Source organism: Chelonia mydas, chromosome 4 (assembly GCF_015237465.2).
Source record: "Chelonia mydas isolate rCheMyd1 chromosome 4, rCheMyd1.pri.v2, whole genome shotgun sequence".
Classification (NCBI taxonomy): Eukaryota; Metazoa; Chordata; order Testudines; family Cheloniidae; genus Chelonia; species Chelonia mydas.
Window position 1 is genome coordinate 15,088,427 of NC_057852.1, and position 18,887 is coordinate 15,107,313.

Here is an 18,887-nt window from a genome sequence, read left to right on the forward strand (position 1 = left end):
GTGGCAGGCCCTGTGGCCACACTGCTCTTGGGGGAGGGCCAGGCCTGGCAGCCACGGTGTGGAGAGGAAGCCTGGCCAACAGTTGTGGTGCACTGGATAGACATGATGGGAGTGGGTAAGAGAGAGAGAGTGTGGGGGGCAGATACACTAGGAGAGGGGTCAATCAAAGCCTATGTGACCGTTACTCTGCTCAACAGCCTCTCCCGCTCTTGCATGAACACCATGGCCACCATCTCCTAGCAACCAGTGTTCTCAGCCTGGGTGGTTGGAGCCGGTGCTTGGAACAAAGACAGCCCTAATGTTCTGCCTTGTGGCGGGGAACAGGAGAGGAGCACCTTGTCCCTCCAACGGTCCGCAGCAGCAGCAGCTGCCTCCTACCTGCAGGGATGGGCTCAGCCCGGTGGTGAGTGGGGTTGGTGGGGAGGCTGTACGTCATTGGCTATTTGTGCCCATCCTTCTGGCAAATTCACATTGGATGTGTAGCATGCAGCCCACCTTCCAGAAGCTCACCCTCATGGCCCCAGGCAGACAGCAGAGTGCACCATCCTGATTTGAGTGCATGGCAAACAACGGGGCTGACATGTCAAACCCTGGGCCGTGTGCTGTTAGCAACACTCATCCCATTCCCTCTTGCTTGGTAAAGGGCCTTGTCCACGTGGCATGCCGTGTTTTCAGCACAGGACTGAAATAATCCTCTGCCTACTCTTACGTCGTTACAGAGGGGCCATGGAAGGATCATGCATGGAATATGCAAGACTGTCCTCAACTAGGCATGAGCCTTGCATGAGCCTTGCACTTTTGTTGGAATGGGCTTATTCAATACGTAAATCTGTTTTTAAATTTATAAATAGGGAAGAGTTTTTCTCCTTTCTTTAAAATATTTTGTGATCACTTAAGAAGGCAGGGGTTGAGCACATCTAACCAGCTATTAACCTATATGAAGTGCATGAGTTTCAGTCACTATGCATGTAATGAGGGACTTTTGTGGTAGGAAACGTACCAGACTGAGAGACCTATAGGATTGGCATGCTCTTTGGATCCATCTATCAGCCATAATAACCCAGGCAGTGGCAGTGCAAGTCTCCTTGGTTGTTCAGTGTTTGGCCTCTCTGATGAAAATGCCCATACGGATGCCAAATTAATGTCCATTGAGATGTGGACACTTGGGTCGAAACCATTAACTCAAATCCCACAGGCCACTCAAAATATGTGGAGGACATGAGATCACTGCATTCTTTGGCCTGGTTTTTTTTTTATCAATGCTAAAACAATTACACATGTGCTTGTTGTTTAACGATACAGCATGAACCAAATTCACAGCTGGCCTAAGTGGCTGTGGCTCCAGGGACTTCAGTGGAATCACACCTGTTCATACCCACGGTGACTTTGGTTCAAAGTCTTCATTTTTTTGAAATCAGAGGTTTTAATGAATGAATATTTGGGCTTGATTTTCTGAGCTGTTGAACAGCTGCAGCTCTCCTTGTCTTCAGCTGGAGTCCTGGTTGCCCATCGTCTCTGAAAATCAGGCCAACTTTATTGACAATGCCAGGTCTGCATTTTAGGACAGACCATTTGAACGCAAGCACCTGGCTCTGATCTGGGATTATAAAGAGACTGCACCACCCCGTGTATTTTGCAGAGTCTCAGTCTGGCAAGGGAATGGAATGGAAGGGTGAGTTCATATTTGAGCTGGACAGGTGGTGGCAGAGATATTACTGTGCTTTGTTAAAACTCATCCGCCTGACTTTAAGCACTGACCAGCAGCATTTGGTCTCAGGTACAAGGAGAAATTGCCTTCTAAGAGCTTTCGAGAGCACAGCAACAAAGCGAAGTTCTCAGATTCTCTTAACAGCCAGCGCTGGAGATTCTTGAAAAGTGGCCTGGATGATTTCAGAAGTGGTGTCCCTGCTCCATCTGACAACATCATCATTCGTGGCACAAAGGGGCTTTTACCTATTGTTCTACCTAATAATGCATCTGATACTTCCTGCCGGGCCCAGCAGAAGGCGGGGAAAACATTTACAAGACAGTCCAGGCTCAGTCCTTTGCAGAAAGCCAGGCAGGATCACATTGCACAGACAGAACACTGCCTAAGCCAACACCCCCTTGCACTCTACCCTCATCTGGAAGAAAGCATCCCTCCAGAGGTAAAGACCGCAGGGTTGCTGCTGTTCTTCCTCAAGACTGCGCATCCTTTTAGCATGTTTTAAATATAAAAGTAATCCAAAACCCAGCTTTTCTCATTGGGTGTTTTAAAACCATATTATTTCCTACAGACTGAACGTCTACTAAATCTGACTTGTCATGGGAAGGTGACTAAAGACAGGCAGAGATTTGAACTGATAGCAGTCACTGGCAGGCTTCTGAGACACCCTGCTAATATTCTGAGATTTGTCACTGTTTGTGTTCAGTCAGTGAGCCTGCTCCCACTCACCCATCAACATGGGCCACTATACAAAAATGGGCTCATTTAATAGTCATTTAATTCCATATCTGGTAGATTATACAGCGATCAGTTGGTTTACATCGCTGTATCACTGAGCACACCTCCAGATATAACTGGCTGTTCCAGGGCAATGAATGGATTATCCCTCTCTTGTATTAAAATTGAAAGATACCCTGGAGTCTTGGCCAAAGTGTGGGTCCTGACCTGATCTGGACCCTGGCCTGACTCTAGAATAATTATTTCTCCCCCAGAATACTTCCTCTGTTGTGGGGTCCCTCCCAACCTCTCTTCTGTTGGGAAACAACAGGGCCTAGTCAGTGCACACCTGCGCTTATGATTTGGGGCAGGTGGGTTGACACTGAAGGACTCCGTGCAAGCAAGCTGGGGGCAGGGAGTAAAAGTGGGTGAGAAGCATTAGGCTTTCCACTCTCAGGTGGAATAGGGGAAGGTTATGATGGTCTTTTGGAGAGAGAGGGGCCAGCAGCAGGGAGATGGCAGGCCTTGTACTGGGGGCCACAGCGAACTCAGGGTGAATATATTATTCCTCAGTGGTACAGTGCAGAATGCTGAGGAGGATCACACTGCTCAAAGGTTAAGAAGCAGTAAGACAATGAAGGTGATTGTATTCATTGTGCCATGAGAGCCCTTTGAATTTGAGGATAGATAAGGAGTCTTGGCTCTGTTCGTGGTGAGATCAGGTCACAGAATGGTTCATCACATGGTGATGGGGGAGCTAAGGCAGGGTGCATGATCTGTAATGGGGTCTCCTATGCAGTCTCCATGGGTGTGAGGTGTTTTTGGACACGTGCTCTGTTCTTGTTTGGCTCTCAGCTTTTCGAAGAGGTTGTGGCCATCCTGGACCCGGAGTTGTGCTTGCATAGTAAAGCTGGATACAAGGATCGTGACCAGGCAAGCCATACCCCTCAGCAAGAGCTGTTTCAGCTGGAGGATGGGAAAAGTAAAGAAATAAGCCCCAGGACATCAGCACTGTGAGTACTGGACAGGACAGAGCGAGCAGCACCCAGGGCTGCCTGAATCCACCTTCTGCTGCTGGGCCTGGGTTCAGTTCAGTCTCTCTCCTCTGAAATGAAATGTATTGAAAGAGAGGAGCTGAATGTTTCTGTGGGTGGATGCTTTCCATATCCCACCCCAGTTCAGCTTTTAGTACCGTTATTCAAGGCACTGGTGAGACCTCACCTGGAATACTGCGTGCAGTTCTGGTCTCCCATGTTTAAGAAGGATGAATTCAAACTGGAACAGGTACAGAGAAGGGCTACTAGGATGATCCGAGGAATGGAAAACTTGTCTTACGAAAGGAGACTCAAGGAGCTTAGCTTGTTTAGCCTAACTAAAAGAAGGTTGAGGGGAGATATGATTGCTCTCTATAAATATATCAGAGGGATAAATACCGGAGAGGGAGAGGAATTATTTAAGCTCAGTACCAATGTGGACACAAGAACAAATGGATATAAACTGGCCACCAGGAAATTTAGACTAGAAATTAGACGAAGGTTTCTAACCATCAGAGGAGTGAAGTTCTGGAACAGCCTTCCAAGGGAAGCAGTGGGGACAAAAGATCTATCTGGCTTTAAGATTAAACTCGATAAGTTTATGGAGGAGATGGTATGATGGGATAACATGGTTTTGGTAATTAAATATTCATGGTAAATAGACCCAATGGCCTGTGATGGAATATTAGACGGGGTGGGATCTGAGTTACCCAGGAAAGAATTTTCTGTAGTATCTGGCTGATGAATCTTGCCCATATGCTCAGGGTTTAGCTGATCGCCATATTTGGGGTCGGGAAGGAATTTTCCTCCAGGGCAGATTGGAAGAGGCCCTGGAGGTTTTTCGCCTTCCTCTGTAGCATGGGGCACGGGTCACTTGCTGGAGGATTCTCTGCTCCTTAAAGTCTTTAAACCATGATTTGAGGACTTCAGTAGCACAGACATAGGTGAGAGGTTTTTTGCAGGAGTGGTGGGTGAAATTCTGTGGCCTGCGTTGTGCAGGAAGTCAGACTAGATGATCATAATGGTCCCTTCTGACCTAAATATCTATGAATCTAGAAGGCCTTGGGGACACCCTTTCTAGTAACTGGGCTCTGGCTAAACGGGAGAGCCAGCTCAGTCGATATTGAAGTCTTCTGTCTGGTTCCTCTGATTAGACACACCCAGGAGGCTTCCCAGGGCTGGCTGGCTTAGATGGGCTTCAGCACATAAGCCTTTATGGGCCTGATCCAAAGCCATTGACGCCCATGGAAAGATTCCCGTAGACTCCAGTGGGCTTTGTCTCAGAACCTAGCGGCTGGTCCCCCTGCAGACCGTAAAGATCTGCACATAAATCTCTGTGTGCTGTAGCCAGCTCTATAATAAGGGGACTCTGCAGAAGAAGCAGCAGCAAGGAAAGTATGAAGGAAGTATGAATTGCAAGCTGGAAGCAGCAGGCACAGAGATAATTATTCAAACCCTACTGATCTGAAACCGCAGGAACGCATTTGTGCTGATGAGAGGCACTTACAGACTGCTCATGACTGTATCATATCCATCTCTTCAGCCTCAAGCAGTCTAAAAACAAGAGTCCATACACATTGTTTTCCAAGAAAGAGGTAGCAGCAAGGGAAAAGGCAGCCAGACGGAGCTACATTCCTCCCCTGGATGAGAATGTAAAGCGAGTGACTAAGGAGTTTTGTGACTGGGTTGCTTCTTGGGTAAGTTGAAAACCAAAACCCTCCTATCTCAGCGGTCCAGTAATGACTTGGGCCAATGTTTTCCGACTTGGGTACCCGCAGGGCATCTACATCCTAAGTGCATCCCTCAGCTAACATGCCCTGAGCACTACCGCTTCCACAGACGGCAATAGGAGATAGGGATGCTCAGCACCTCTTGAAAGATATAGGCCACTTATGCCCAATGTCTATTGACATTCACTGGGAGTTTGGAGCCTCCCTCCCTTCGTCACTTTTGAAAATCCCAGCCTAAATATGGCTGTAGGGGCCTAATCTGAGGCACCCAAGTCTGACAATGTTAACCCTTACAATTCTGCTTGTACAGAAGTTTAATTACAGTAGCCCAAATGCAAAGCAAACCGCAAATCAGTTCATTCTGTAAACTTGCCAAGTCCATCGGCTTACTCAAGCATTTGCCTGAGACAGGTGTGGAGGGGGAGTTATTGGTTAGATTTAACCACTTCATTTTGGAGTCAGAGCCAATTTTTTTGTTTGACAGTGACTCAGCAATTCAGGCATTGGTTTTAGTGAACACAGGTTACTATGATGGATGCAGTTTAAAAATGTGCAAATAAATAGTGGCACATTCCCTTTCTCTAAGAGCCAAATTCTAACTTGAGTGATACTGCAGCACCACAAATGTCAGTGGGATTAGGTGGGCTAAAGACAGGGCAGAGTTTGGGGAATGCATCGGACATGTATTATACACGCCATGCCTGGGATTTTAAATAGCACTCTTCATTGGCCTAACTCGGCTTCTACTGAAGTCAATGGTAAAGATTCCATTGACTGCCACGGGAACAGAGTTAGGACAATGGTGAGTGCTTTTGAAAATCCCATCCCAAGTGCTTTCAGTCCTGGGGTACTTGCTTATGCTTTCACTGAAGTCAGAGGAAAAAGTCCCATGGACTTCAACGGGAGCAAGAGCAGGCCCCTGGATCCTGAATATTTACATAGCAGTGCTCAGACATACTCTTATAGTGTGCCACTTAGTACAGAGAGGTCTTGGATAACCAGGGATTTCACAGCATCTTCTCACTGTGGCTATCTATATCTGTGGATCTAAGTCAGACTGTAGTCTCCAGACCAGACCAGTGCCTGCTTTATCTCAAGAGTCCATCTTCTGTCAAAGACCAAACTCTCTCCTTTGAGTCTGACATATGTCATGGGAATTGAAGGCTTTAAGTAGAGTCATTTGCTAGCCTAGTTTATGTTATCGTTTGCTCAGTCATTCAAATAGCTCAATAGAAATACATTTGTTTTGCAGAAAACAATGTCAGTGGTGTTTCTCTGGATTCACGCTAGTAGCTTTAATATGTACAAATAGTAAAATACCAGCTTCAATCCTTGACTGCACTGAGCGAGACAAAGGTGGCTTAAAGCTCTCCTGATCCTGGGGCTGGCGGCCTCTGGCTCAAAAATAGAGCAGGCTAAGAGTTGCTCGAATATGGGCCAGTTTGAAATGGCTCCTGAGAAGCCATTTTGCTGGGGAGGATTGGCGGGAGCACAGCATGTTACAGTCCTGCCCCTCCTACCCTTGACACAACCCTCTACACCAGGCAGGAGGCTGGGAATTCCCCGGTGCCAGGTAAAGGTATCTGTCTGCTTTATGATGGCTGAGGGACTGAAGATCTGACCCATTGTGTCAACAAATCCTTAGAAAATCATGTATGTCAATAGCCTTGTGAAGGGTCTCAGCACAGAGACCGCAAAGGGAAATACGGTTACCTTATGAGGCCCACTGGACCTACTGTAAGATAACAAACAATCTGGTGGGGTTTGTCTTCCCTTCAATTCCAAATGCTGATTATGTTTAAAGGCCCTCATGGTGAGTCTGAAAAAGGAATTCCTTAGAAATGAGACTGTAAGGACTGAATTCCCACTGCATTGCAGCAGCCATTAGCTAAAAATACCTTTGCTTTTCTGCAATGGAGCTCATGTCTACCTGCTTATATAATGAGGCTCTGTTTGCAAAATAACCCTCGACTCCTATCACCGGAGGTTAGCAAAGCTTGAGAAGGGGACAAAAGGCCACCGTGTTGGCACCTGCTGCACTGGAAACACAGCAAAATCTCTATGTGAGCAGTGCTGGAGGAAGACACGGCCACTGGAGACAGACGGACCCTTTGTTTTCGGGCTGCTAAGTGGTGGATTACAAACAAGGGAGGGTAAAATACAAGGTTGCAAGGAGTGGGCCCTGTTCCCCAGTCCTGCCTCATGGAAAGCACTGAGGTACTGAGTGCCCACAGGTCCTGTTATTATTATTTACTTGTATTATTGTAGCGCTAAGGAGCTCCAGTCATGGACTAGGCCAAACACAGATTTCACTGGGAGCTGTGAGTGCTCAATGCCTCTGAAAATCAGGTCATGGGTGTTTTGTCATTGACTTCAAAGGGAGCAGGAGCAGGCCCAAAGCCTGGAGCAGAACATGCCCCTGAAATGTGTGCATGAAGGGCTGTCCGTACACAGATTCATCCTGCTCTGCTTGAAAGGGGGGCAGAGGAGTGGGATAAGCCATCTCTTCAGCACTGTCCCCACCCTCCTTATGGGATCCTCAAAGGGCTCCCCATGGGGTTATGAATGGGTCCTCATGGGGACACATTTGGGAGTTTGAGCTGGGGGTGGGGCTAGGGAAGCTGGTTTGTGATTACAGCAGTGCAGATTACTAGGAAGAGGTAATGCAGCTCCATCTTGTATTACTGTTAACAGAGAGCCCCTCTTTGCTGGAGGACCCCTTTAAGGAGGATCATTGGGGCAGCTGTGTCCAGGGGAGGTCTTGGGAGTATAGACCCATTTGGGCTCCAGGAACCCCGGAGATCTAGAGTCAGCCCTGGCCTCCTGTGGATCTTGGGATCTGCTGAGTGCTGGGTGCAGATCCATCTCTGTGTCCTGTGGAGCCCAGCCCAGTCATGGAATCATCAGTCTTACTAGGTGCCCCGTTAGTGCCACATCTGAACAGGAATTAGGATTTCCTCATGATGCCCCTGTGACTTTGGGAGCCTCCCCAAGGGGATCATAGCCAAGTTTTCCCTCCCTGAGGCCTATGTGCGCAGGTCTTTCTATGGAATGGGAAGCTCTGGCCCCCCCAAGCACCTGCGTTTCCCAGTGATTTCAACTCAGCACTTCCCAGGATTTAGCCCAGTATGGAAACCAGATGTTCCAGTAGCTGTTCAGAAGGGCAGATGTCCAGGATCCCTGTAACTGTGCGGCTGCTTATCCCAGCAGCGGTATCTTCAGTTATCCGTATTGGCTCTTTGCTCCAGCTCCTCTAAGAAGCAGCGTAAGAGTGTGATAAAGCAGTCACTTTCCTAGCACACTGAGCCATTGTTTCTTGTGACAGAGACTCTCACATGATCTGATGTTTTCTGTGTTCATTGTGGCCAAGTGCTATTGCTTTAAAATTGGGACTGAAATGGACAGGATAGTATTAGGGAGCAGGATTGGGAAATGCTATATGAGAAATGTGGGCTGCATTGGCCATTCTACCTCTGTCCTCACCCCTGACATTGGAGTGTGCCAAGGAGTGCTCAGAGGCTAGCCATTCTCTACCTTCCCCACTGTGCCCGGTCCCCGGACTTTAAGAGAACGCCACGGTAGGTGCTAGACCTGTCAATCTCAGGAGACTGTATGCCTAGCACCACCCTTGTCTCCCCCTCAGAGCACAAATGGCCTTCAGTGACCTGTTTAAAAATAAAAACCAGACCGGGAGTTACAGAATCTCTCACCCCTGTGCTGCACTGTGTCATGCGCTCATGTCTTGTTTTACTTTATAGCTAATCTGACTGGGCGGGAAAGGACTTTATGCTTTTTCTGATCAGAGCAGCACATGGTAAAGGGTTTGAAATGGTTCTTCTTAGTTCCTCTTTGCTTCCCTGGTGTAGGAATTCAAGAAGTATGTCAAAGAGGAGCCTGGTGACTTAGCATCAGCAAGAAGTTGTGTACCGAGGTGTGCGGTGCAAGACTTGGTTTCAGTCTCTGTAAGCCCCTGGTCTTCTAGTCTAATGTGGATCTGTCTCCAGGAAACAGCATTAGTTCCTGGGGGGAAAAAAATCACTTTCTGCCTGTTTGCTGGCTGTTTAGGAATCTAGGCTGTGATTTTCACAAGCACGTAAGGGAGTTTGGCACCCAGATCACACGGAATGGCAGTGGGAGTTGGGCACCTCTAAGCAGACCTGGTTCTTAGTCACCTGCTCCCTCATCAAATGACCCGCCTGCTCTGAAATAAACTAGTCATAGGTGAGGCTGACCCCAGACTCCCTTTAAGTCAGTGGTTTTCAGCACGTAGACGTACCCCTGGGGGTATTTTGAGGTGGTACATCAGCTCATCTAGCTATTTGCCTAGCTTTACAACAGGCTCCATAAAAAGCACTAGCGATGTCAGTACAAACTAAAATTTCATACCGACAATGACTTGCTTATACTGCTCTGTATACCATACACTGAAATGTAAGTACAAGATTTATATTCTAATTGATTTACTTTATAATTGTATGAAATGAGAAAGTCAGCCATTTTTCAGTGACAATGTGCTGTGACACTTTTGCATTTTGATGTCTGATTTTGTAAGCAAGTCGTTTTTAAGTAAAGTGAAGCTTGGGGGTACCCAAGACACATCAGCCTCCTGAAAGGGGCACAGAGGTCTGGAAAGGTTGAGGGCCACTGCCTTAAAGGGCCAGCTCACAACATGTAACAGGATTCAACCCTACTGAGCAGGGCAGATAGGAGATTTGTAATGATCTGCATAAATAAATAACAGCGGTTGGTAACCACTGTCCTGGGCTAGGCTGGAACTGGTGCTGGGAAATCCTAGGAAATCCTAGGAAAACCAGCCTATCCCCAATCTGGTGAACATCTAGCTCTCTACCAGTATGTTGTAAATATTCCCCCCACCCCGCAGGTGTGGTGTGTTTGACAATGTCAGAAACTGCCTCCTGCTACCTCCTAACGGTGCACTTGGCTTATTATTGCAGGGAGGAGAAAATTATAACATCAGTGAAGAGACCATCATGAGGCTGTTTGATACCGGTTATGAAACCAAGCCCACGCTGGCTATGCCTGTCGAAGTTGTGGAGATAAACAACGTGCCACCAGAGCTGAGAAAGCGCCTGGGGGTTTCATCCTCCCTGAAAGCTGTAAAGAGTCTTCCTAAGGTAAGCAGGCCAGGGAAAACTAAACAAGTTGCAACTGCAGCTCTTATTAACTTCCATGGGAGTTCAAGATGCTCAGCACCTCTCAGGATCTGGCCCTATATTTTGTACTGTGTTACGTTATCTTAGTCTTAGCGGTTTATACTGCCACCCATTACCATAGTATCTGAGCGCCTTCCACATAAAATCAATGGCAAAGTCCATAATTCTATACTCTGTCTATTATCAGCAATAAAATCTGTGTAACAATATATTACTTCTAGTATGTATTAGCTAGTATTTCGTTCCGCTTCTCTGCTATATGCTATCACAGTTGGGACTGCATTCTACTGCATGCAAAACTACCATTGTCCTCAGTGGAACAAAACTGGGTTTGGGGCCACTCTCATTATGTCTCTAAAACAAGTGGCAAGAGATGACCCATAAAATGATATTTGCTATTGTGCCTAGGAAGAGAAATATCTGAGTCAGCAGAAACTGCAGGGGCACATAGATTAGATTTGATCTCTCTTATTTTGAGCTGTTTCTACTGGGCTTCAACAGGGAATTATCACTGTCATAGTAAATTACTTTTATCTTGCAGTGTCTCATATTCCTCCTTTCAAGCCTCCTAGGTCCCCAGTCATTGAAAGGAAGCCCACTAGCCCTGTGGAAGGGCATGGCTTGTGCTTTACTTACCCCTTCATCAGAGTCATCGTGAGAAACAACTCACCTCTCCAGTGGTTGCCTCCCAGCTTTTAAGGGCAGAAAAAGTAAAGAATATCTAGCCCCTAGGAGATAATTCCGAGAGCTTGTGCTGATCACAGCGCTCTGACACTAGTGCCAGTTTTGCTAGTTTTGTTTCCATGTGTTCCTCTCCTTTTCATTGGGTCATCATTAGAAATTCTCTCCTTGGACAAGAATTGGGGTCAGAGGGAAGGGAGACTACTGATCCTCAAAAGCCCATTTTGCAAAAACCAAAGGAAATATTCTCTCCACTATATATGGGTTGGGGAGCTTTTTATTCAGAATAATGCTCTTGAAATGCCACCTGCTGGCCATTCTGTAATATCGCATACAACGAGGGATGACATCTGTACTCACATTCATAATCCTTGAAAACAGTCTGATTTTTAAAGTAGTACAATAAGGAAATATGTTAATTCTGCAAGGTGATGCTTTGTCAACCTACTATAGCGTGTATAAGGGTATGCCCATCCTGCCCTTGCTATGTCATTAAATGGGCAGCAGGTCCTGGTATGAAAAGGTTGCGAACCACAGCTTTAATCAGTGGTCAGACAACCTCAGGGCGCAGACAATGTTAATTCCCAATGGCTCTATCAGGATCTGAGTGCAAGTTTTTTGCACAGGCTGGCTAGTGTTTGAGATAAAGAGTTTTGCTGTTAGGCTTTGGGGTATTTTGTGTTACTCCATTTTTGGCTGCACCTTTGGGCAGCCCTTCTGCTCAGTGTAGATGAGTACAGGAGAGTGAATGGAAGAGGATAACTTTCTTCCTTGCTAATTCATTTCAGCTGAAGCCTCTCCCACAGCTCTGTGCTCTTCTTCCTTTCCACTCTATTCCCCCACCTAGATTTTGCCCCTCTGTTTCGCTTTCTATTTTATTAGTGAGGAGTATTTCCAAGGGAAACTAACAGCTTCTAGTTAAACCCGAATTCCTGTCTATTTCCTTGTCTATGAGAAAGAACAACTCACTAGTATAGAGATGTAAGTAGGAGAATGTGGAGACAATGATTTCTACTATCTGAAGTCTAATGAATAGTAGAAGAATCAATGGTGATGAAAATTAGTCCTTTTTATTATACTGCTATTGCTAGGGGTAGCTAGTGAAACACCTCACACTTATGTAGCAGTAATAGGATTTACACCTGCTATAGGCACCAGAAAGAGACACAATCGACTCCATCTTGCACTCACCACTATGGTATCTGAGCATCTGATCACATCCATTGACCAGGGCGGACATTCCCTCTAGTAGAGGGCAGTAGTTCGCATACACATTGTGGGAGGTGAGTCAGACCTACCAACATGATTAGAGGATGTTCCTAATTATTATGAATTTATTGTGCAGGGTCTCTACCAGCCCAAATGGGAGAAGATCAGGTATGGAGCCTGGTACCTTGACCCAAAAATGTGGATAAAACAAAAAGTAAATGAGCCTTTAGAGGATCCAAAAGAAGCAGCTGATACCATTCAGAATTTAAGGAAGCGGTTTAGTGAAAAGGTACTGTAAGCATCTCTGGGATCTTTGTGGTGAAATTCTCATTGTAGTTCAAGGCTATGGAGCATACGTTGTTGCTGGAACATGCCTGCACACCATCTGCTATCTGACTCAGTTACAGTGGGAGGGGAATGGTTCATATTACCCACCCTACTGACTTTAATTATTATTACTGATTATTTGTGTTCTGTGACAGTTGGAGGCCCCAGTCATAGATCACGGCCTCACGGCTTGGCACTGTAGAAGCACAACAAAAAGACAATTGTACGAACGTCCTAACTCCCATGACCTTTTACAGCCCATCCCAGGTGGTGGCACAACAGCGCCTTGTCTAGGGGCTGAGTTCAAAAGAAGACCTACAAGCCAGTCACAATATTTACTTCAAAGGGTTTGAGTTTCGTGTCCATTTAACGCTGATGAAAAATAGTTTTCTCTCTGCTTCCATGCATCTCAAGACCAGATTAACCGCCTTTCAAATTTGGCAGTAAAAATTCACGCCCAGTCTGAGACTAAGCATGCACAATTCCAGCTCAGAAGGAATTATTGTTGGTCATGGTCTCGACCCATGTAAACAAAGGATCAGGTTCATCACTGTTGTAAGAAGGCCCAAGTCTATGGCCTTGTTGACACTAGAGAATCGCATAGTTGCAGGATCTGGCTGTAAGACTTATTCACTTGTAGTCTTAACTATCCCAGGAAGACCATACATGTTAACCTGCTGTCTGGTCAAATTCCATCTATCAGCTCTAACCCAGCAGTCTGAAAAGGTTTAAGTATCTGGCAGGGGCAGGAGAGCTTGTGGGGGGAAAGCCCAAGGAACAACAGAGTTCAGAAGAAAGCTTTGTCTTTTTGTTATTATTTCAGTTAACAATAAATGTGGGAGTAATTTTGGGCCATGTCTCATGTGTGTATGTTGTGATAAGAGCTGGGTGGGAATTCCAGCTGGGTACAACAGCTTTACAAAATAATCCCTAGTAATTAGTGACTTGCTACAACACTCACTGAAAAATGACATACTGTCTCATCGCAATTCAGTGCTTCTGAAACACCTGGATTGCCATAAAAATAGCAAATCAGAAATTATCTCTTGAATGAACTACAATGCATGAGATTAATTAGATATGGAGTTTACCATATTTGTGAGACTTTCACAGAAATAACTTTCCTTGTCCCTTTCTTGCTTTGTTCACTATTGTATGAATGAGGGCATGAAAAAAACAAATAAATCTGTGAGATTTATTCTTGAGTGTTCCCTTAATTTGGATTGGAAATTCTCCTAGGAGACAGAAGTCATGCAGCTCCATGGAACACATGCTTTTAAGGAATTCCTCGAAAGGAAGGGCTACCGGAAGCCTGAGGTAAGTCAGTGAGAGTGTAACAAGCCCGTTGATGTGATCAGTAGCAAGGACAGACCAGGATGCCTCTGGCCCTGTGCACTCTGGGAAAAGAGATGTGCTTAAGGCAGCTTGGTTTAAGCATCATTGTTTCTGGCACAGTGTAACTGATCAGGGTTGACAAGGATGGGCAGTCTTAGAACCCTGTGAGAACCATGTTATAAAACCATGCTATACACAACCTAGCGAGGAGCCCATGGGCCAATCTGCACTACAGTCCTTGCCATGTCAGGGTACCATGCTACTGCTGTTACTGAGCTGTGCTCTTAGCCCTGGGGCCAAATTCAGACCTGATTATGGCAAGGGATGGAAGTTCACCAAAACCAAACACCAGCCCTACCGGGCCTGAATTTGGCCTCAAAGCTGTAAAATAGCTTCGGGTAGACCAGTTCTTGTTCAAAGCAACTCACACTGGTCAGGGAAACTAGGCTTGAACGCTGCTGGCAATGACGGCATTGAAACATGGTAGTGGCTAGCAAAGTTTGGACAGGGCTGGTGAAGGTTGCACGAGCCACCTCAGCAGGACGTGCAGCAAGATATTGTTTAGTCATGGCCACACTCAACCCAACAAGGAGCCCTCCTCTTAGGCCATTCATTCAGAGCTCAACACGGAAGGCCAGTCCTTAGAATGCCCCTTGGCTCATTGCATTTAATGCTGCACCCATCGCTTGCCAGGGTGATCACGTCGTGCAGCCTATTCTAGGTCTTTTGACCTATTAAGAAGGAACCATTGTCTTTTCCACTTAACCCTTTGGCTGCAGCATCCTCCACAGTTTCCACGCTGTGGCTGAAAGCAGAATCATTCCTAAGTGCTGGATTTCCACTGGAAGACATCGGTTCACAGGGATGGGCCTGGTACACGGGTGAGGCAGCACTGGAAGTGTTTTGCTCAGTAGAAACTGGTGACGTCAGGCAGTCAGTAGGCAAAGATGGCACATCCCCTTTACAGGTGTCTGGGACTCTCCAGGACACGTTGGGATTTTGGATGTCATCTGGTGCCAGGGACTCATTTCGACCATATTATACACATTTATATATGATAGGTTAGGTCTGGCCCCTGGGCCAAACAGTGTGACAGGCTGGGACTGAATGTCTCCAAATCAGTCACCTTCAAAGAAAAATGGAGAGATGGAGACAAAAAGAAGTGCGTGACAGACCAGACAGGAAGAAGCAAAGCTAGAAAAGTTGCAGGTGGAGATGGAAAGAAGGCTGCAGAACAGAGATGGTCCCTCCCCTATATCTGTCAATAAAAACTCTTCTTATCACCTACACAAATAAATGATATTCACAGCATCCTGGATTCAGATGGTTTGGCTTGCACATTTTTGCCCCCACCGCAATTCTGGGCAGTGTTCCTCTGGTCTCCCCTCTCTGTGTTGTGTTCCTCTTCTTGGCCTTACCATCTGTTCACTCATCCTCTTTCTGCTCACCTTCCCATTCTGAGTCAGCTCCTTTCTTCCTGGGTCTTGCCTCCCCTAGCCCAGGCTCCCTGCTTCCGGATGAGTTTCTCTTCACCCTCAGTCTGAAGTCAGTCTCCCTATTCCCCCTTCATCCTCTAAACCCAAGGCAGAGTTTCCCTTTCACCCCTTCCTGCACCACAGTAGGTTCCATTAGCTACCTCAGGCAGAAAATCCACGTCTTCATGCCCCCTCATCCCAATCAGCCCCAGAGTCCCTCCCTACACCCAATCAGCTAGAACTGGGTGTTGTGCTTCTTGTTCCTGGTGGACTGGGGAAGTGAAGTCTGCTGTGATGCCTCAGGAGGCTTTGTGGTGCTGGCAGCCAGCAGTGAGAAGAGGGAGATGGGAAGAGGGAGATGCGAGCAGCTAGGTGTGGGGATGGGAAGACAGCACAAAGTGACAGGAGAAGGTGGGCTGAAGTTAGGGCAGTAAGGTGGCAGGTGGGGTTCTCATTAGGCTCAGCAGATCAGGCATGGCTGCGCTGCCACACTGCTTTGTGGGTTCAGCAGGAGGAGAGCCAGATTATGTTGACTAAGCCACCAAGAACAAGGCCAGAGAAAGGGAAAAGCAAGAGGAGAAAGGGGACCACAAACACCAGAGAAAACAGCATGATTCCTGAGAAATCAGACTGTGACCTGGTGGTGGGTCCTTTTCTCCTTAATTCTTGTGCTCTTTCACCTCTCCCTTTGCTCTCAGTGGTTGTGTCTCATTGAACCAAAACAGGGCGAACAACATGGTGTCCTTTGCCTGCCCTGGACCAGCAGCCATTGGCTTTGTTCCATGTGCCAGGTAAGTAAGGCAGCATTTCAGCAGTTAAGCCATGCTGTCTCCTCCTCCCACAGCTCCTACCCCTCCCCAGAGATGCAACGACCTCTGAGGAAACTCTGTGTGTGTGTGTGTGTTTTGCTAGGACACTGTCATGGACAGAGAGATCTGAGGCACTGACTCCCTGTAAAAAGCAGCAGGAAGTAAGGCTGGATCTGGGCCAAAGGCTATTGGAGCTGCATATTCTCAGCCCAGTGCCCAATGGTCCACATCACAGAAGCCACCCCCACAGCTGCACTAATTGGCTTCCCCATTCAGGGGATCTCAGTGGAGAGAGCAAAGAGTGGATGAGCTATGGGAACTGAGCTGCCCTCTCACCTATCAAGATGCTCTGGCTCGGTCAGGATGGGGTTGGTGCATGACTGCATAGGAAGCTTCCATCACCATTGCCCATGTGTTACCTATGGAGACATAGAAGTTTGCTAGCCCCAGAGACTGCATTCATGCACCTTCCAACAGTTCTGTGTCTCATGCCATTAAAAAAAAAGTTCTGTATTAAAGCACTAAGCACACCGGTATCTGGATCCTCTGTGACTTGTTCTTTTATATCTTATAGTCAGTAGCTGGCCATTTAAATGCGTTCCTAGTAACTGTGCTTTATGGCTATGTTTTCTTTTAGTTTCTTCTGCAGATGCTGGCTGCGAAGGATGGCAAAGGAGCAAAAGAGGAGACGTGGAAGGGCCTTAAAGAGACACAAGAAGCCCAGGGCAGGTTTTCCCTCCACACTCGTTAATTAATGCAGAGCTCTGACTTTGTTAACTCACATTTGTTTCCACTAAATAAACCGTTCTGAAGGCTCCCGTGATGGTCATTTCTACGCCGTGTTGATTTGGTTTCTTTTCCCCTTCCTTCCTCAGAAATGGCTCATCAAATAGATTTGAAACAGAAACACTCGGGGTAGTGGGTCCCAGACGCAGGGTAGCTGGCCCAGCTGCACTGTCCCTACGAGCTGGCTTGGAGGCACTGTTACGTTCTAAAGATTTCAGCTCATCTCTGCTGCGCGGCAATGACTAGGAGTTTTAACCAGCATGCCGCGGTTATGTATAATGTTTATGAAAGGAGTGCCGCAAGGCTCCAGTCAAGACTGAGGGGCCCGATTGTGCTAGGGTAGGTGCTATACAAATGTGGAATAAGAGACATTCTCTGCCCCCAAGGAGCTCACTGTCACCTCGACAAGGGAAGTATCATCCCTCTCTTACTGATGGGGGAACCCGACTCTGTGTATGGGCTGCTGACTTCATCATCCAACTGCGGTAGGTTTGCTCTGACCTAGCCCCACTGAATACCCCAGGAGGGACACTAAGGCACCTTGGCTGGGACTCTGTGCTGTGTTTTCCAGGAGGTGCAGTACAGAGGCTGCAGCCAAGGGGAGAAGAGGCGAAGGTGTCTCTAACATGGATTTTCTGTGTGCCCCGCAGTGTAAATTAGAGCACCCAAGAGCTGCTCTGTTTTAAGCTTCCACCCCAAGGGTGCCTACATGCAGCTCCACAGCAACTTGTAGCATGCAGACTATGGGGACTCCCTCCCCAGCCTGGGGTCAGGTTTTCAAGGAAGCCCGCGTAGGCGACTGCCTGTGGGAGCGCTGTGCAGTAAGAACTCTCCTGGCTGGCTGCAGGGCTTTTACAGAGCAGTGTGCGGAGGCTGTAGCAGGAGTCAGATTCCCACCAGTGAAATCAGTGGAGTCTCACTGGCTTAAAATGTAATGCAGGGGTGAACCAGTCCCTTGGCTTCAGGCCCAGCACTAGCATGGGTCAGAGGTTGCAGGAATAAATATGCTGAAGAGTGCTTCCCAGAACACAGAGACCTAATCCTGGAGCAGTTCCTGAAGTCATCCCCAGCTGTGAAAGAGACTTTATCTGCAGGATCTCACTCAGGGGCAGGCTGTGATTTCAGGAGAGAGCAGGAGACTCAACCTTACAGTAACGAATAGGTGGTTGTGTCATTTAAAGTCTTGTTTAAAAGAAAAACGAATGGCGATGGAGTACATTCTCATGCAGACACAGGGCACTTACGAATCTGAAGCACTTATCAGTAACGGTACCTGCAAGCTAAACAGCTGCTTTAAACCAAAGGTTTCTGTTAAAGTATCAACAAACCACCGATGCATATTCTCCCTCAATAACACCAGTGTTGCTACCACCATTTCAACTGCACTGATGTTAGCAAGGGGGAGAAATTATTGAGAACTGTCCCTAGTGTAGACCAAGTCCACAAGACAAACCTGAAAGAATCAGCTTTCCCATTGGAGTCAGGGAGTTTGAAAGATGTTATATGATAAGCTCAATTATTTAAACACAAATAAACAAGCAAAAACAACAATGCGTAGTGTGTAGTTTAACAACTGCTTTAATAAACTATATATATTTATGTTAGCATTTACCTTATAATAACTCGGACACACGATTTCTAATGTTTTGTTCATTTCTAATGTTTTTTTTCCCCCCCAGTCTTACTTTTCACCAGCAAAATGTCTAGATGGCTGCTTTCTGTGCAGAGCTATTCAGAAAAGTGATTCTGTAAACCCAGCATTATGGGTTTCCATGTTTATTGCTTCTCAGTGACACCAGAGCAGATTTGCTCAGTTTACAAAGAAAGTATTTTTTTTCCTTCCAATTGCTCGCCCACCAAACTAAGCCTGAGTCAGCCTAGTTCTTTTCAACTTATCCTCAATAG

The 18,887-nt window shown here is 46.8% G+C and overlaps 1 protein-coding gene across 1 annotated transcript; it reads left to right on the forward strand.

The window, feature by feature from the left end:
* The first annotated feature begins 386 nt into the window (after positions 1-386).
* On the forward strand, positions 387-17,013 carry FAM47E (family with sequence similarity 47 member E). Its single transcript, XM_027828805.3, has 8 exons — positions 387-403; positions 1,778-2,147; positions 3,278-3,435; positions 5,000-5,153; positions 10,142-10,321; positions 12,387-12,539; positions 13,817-13,894; positions 16,834-17,013. The coding sequence occupies exons 1-8, from the start codon at positions 387-389 to the stop codon at positions 16,945-16,947; spliced, it is 1,224 nt and encodes a 407-aa protein (XP_027684606.2). The 3' UTR covers positions 16,948-17,013.
* Positions 17,014-18,887: the final 1,874 nt, after the last annotated feature.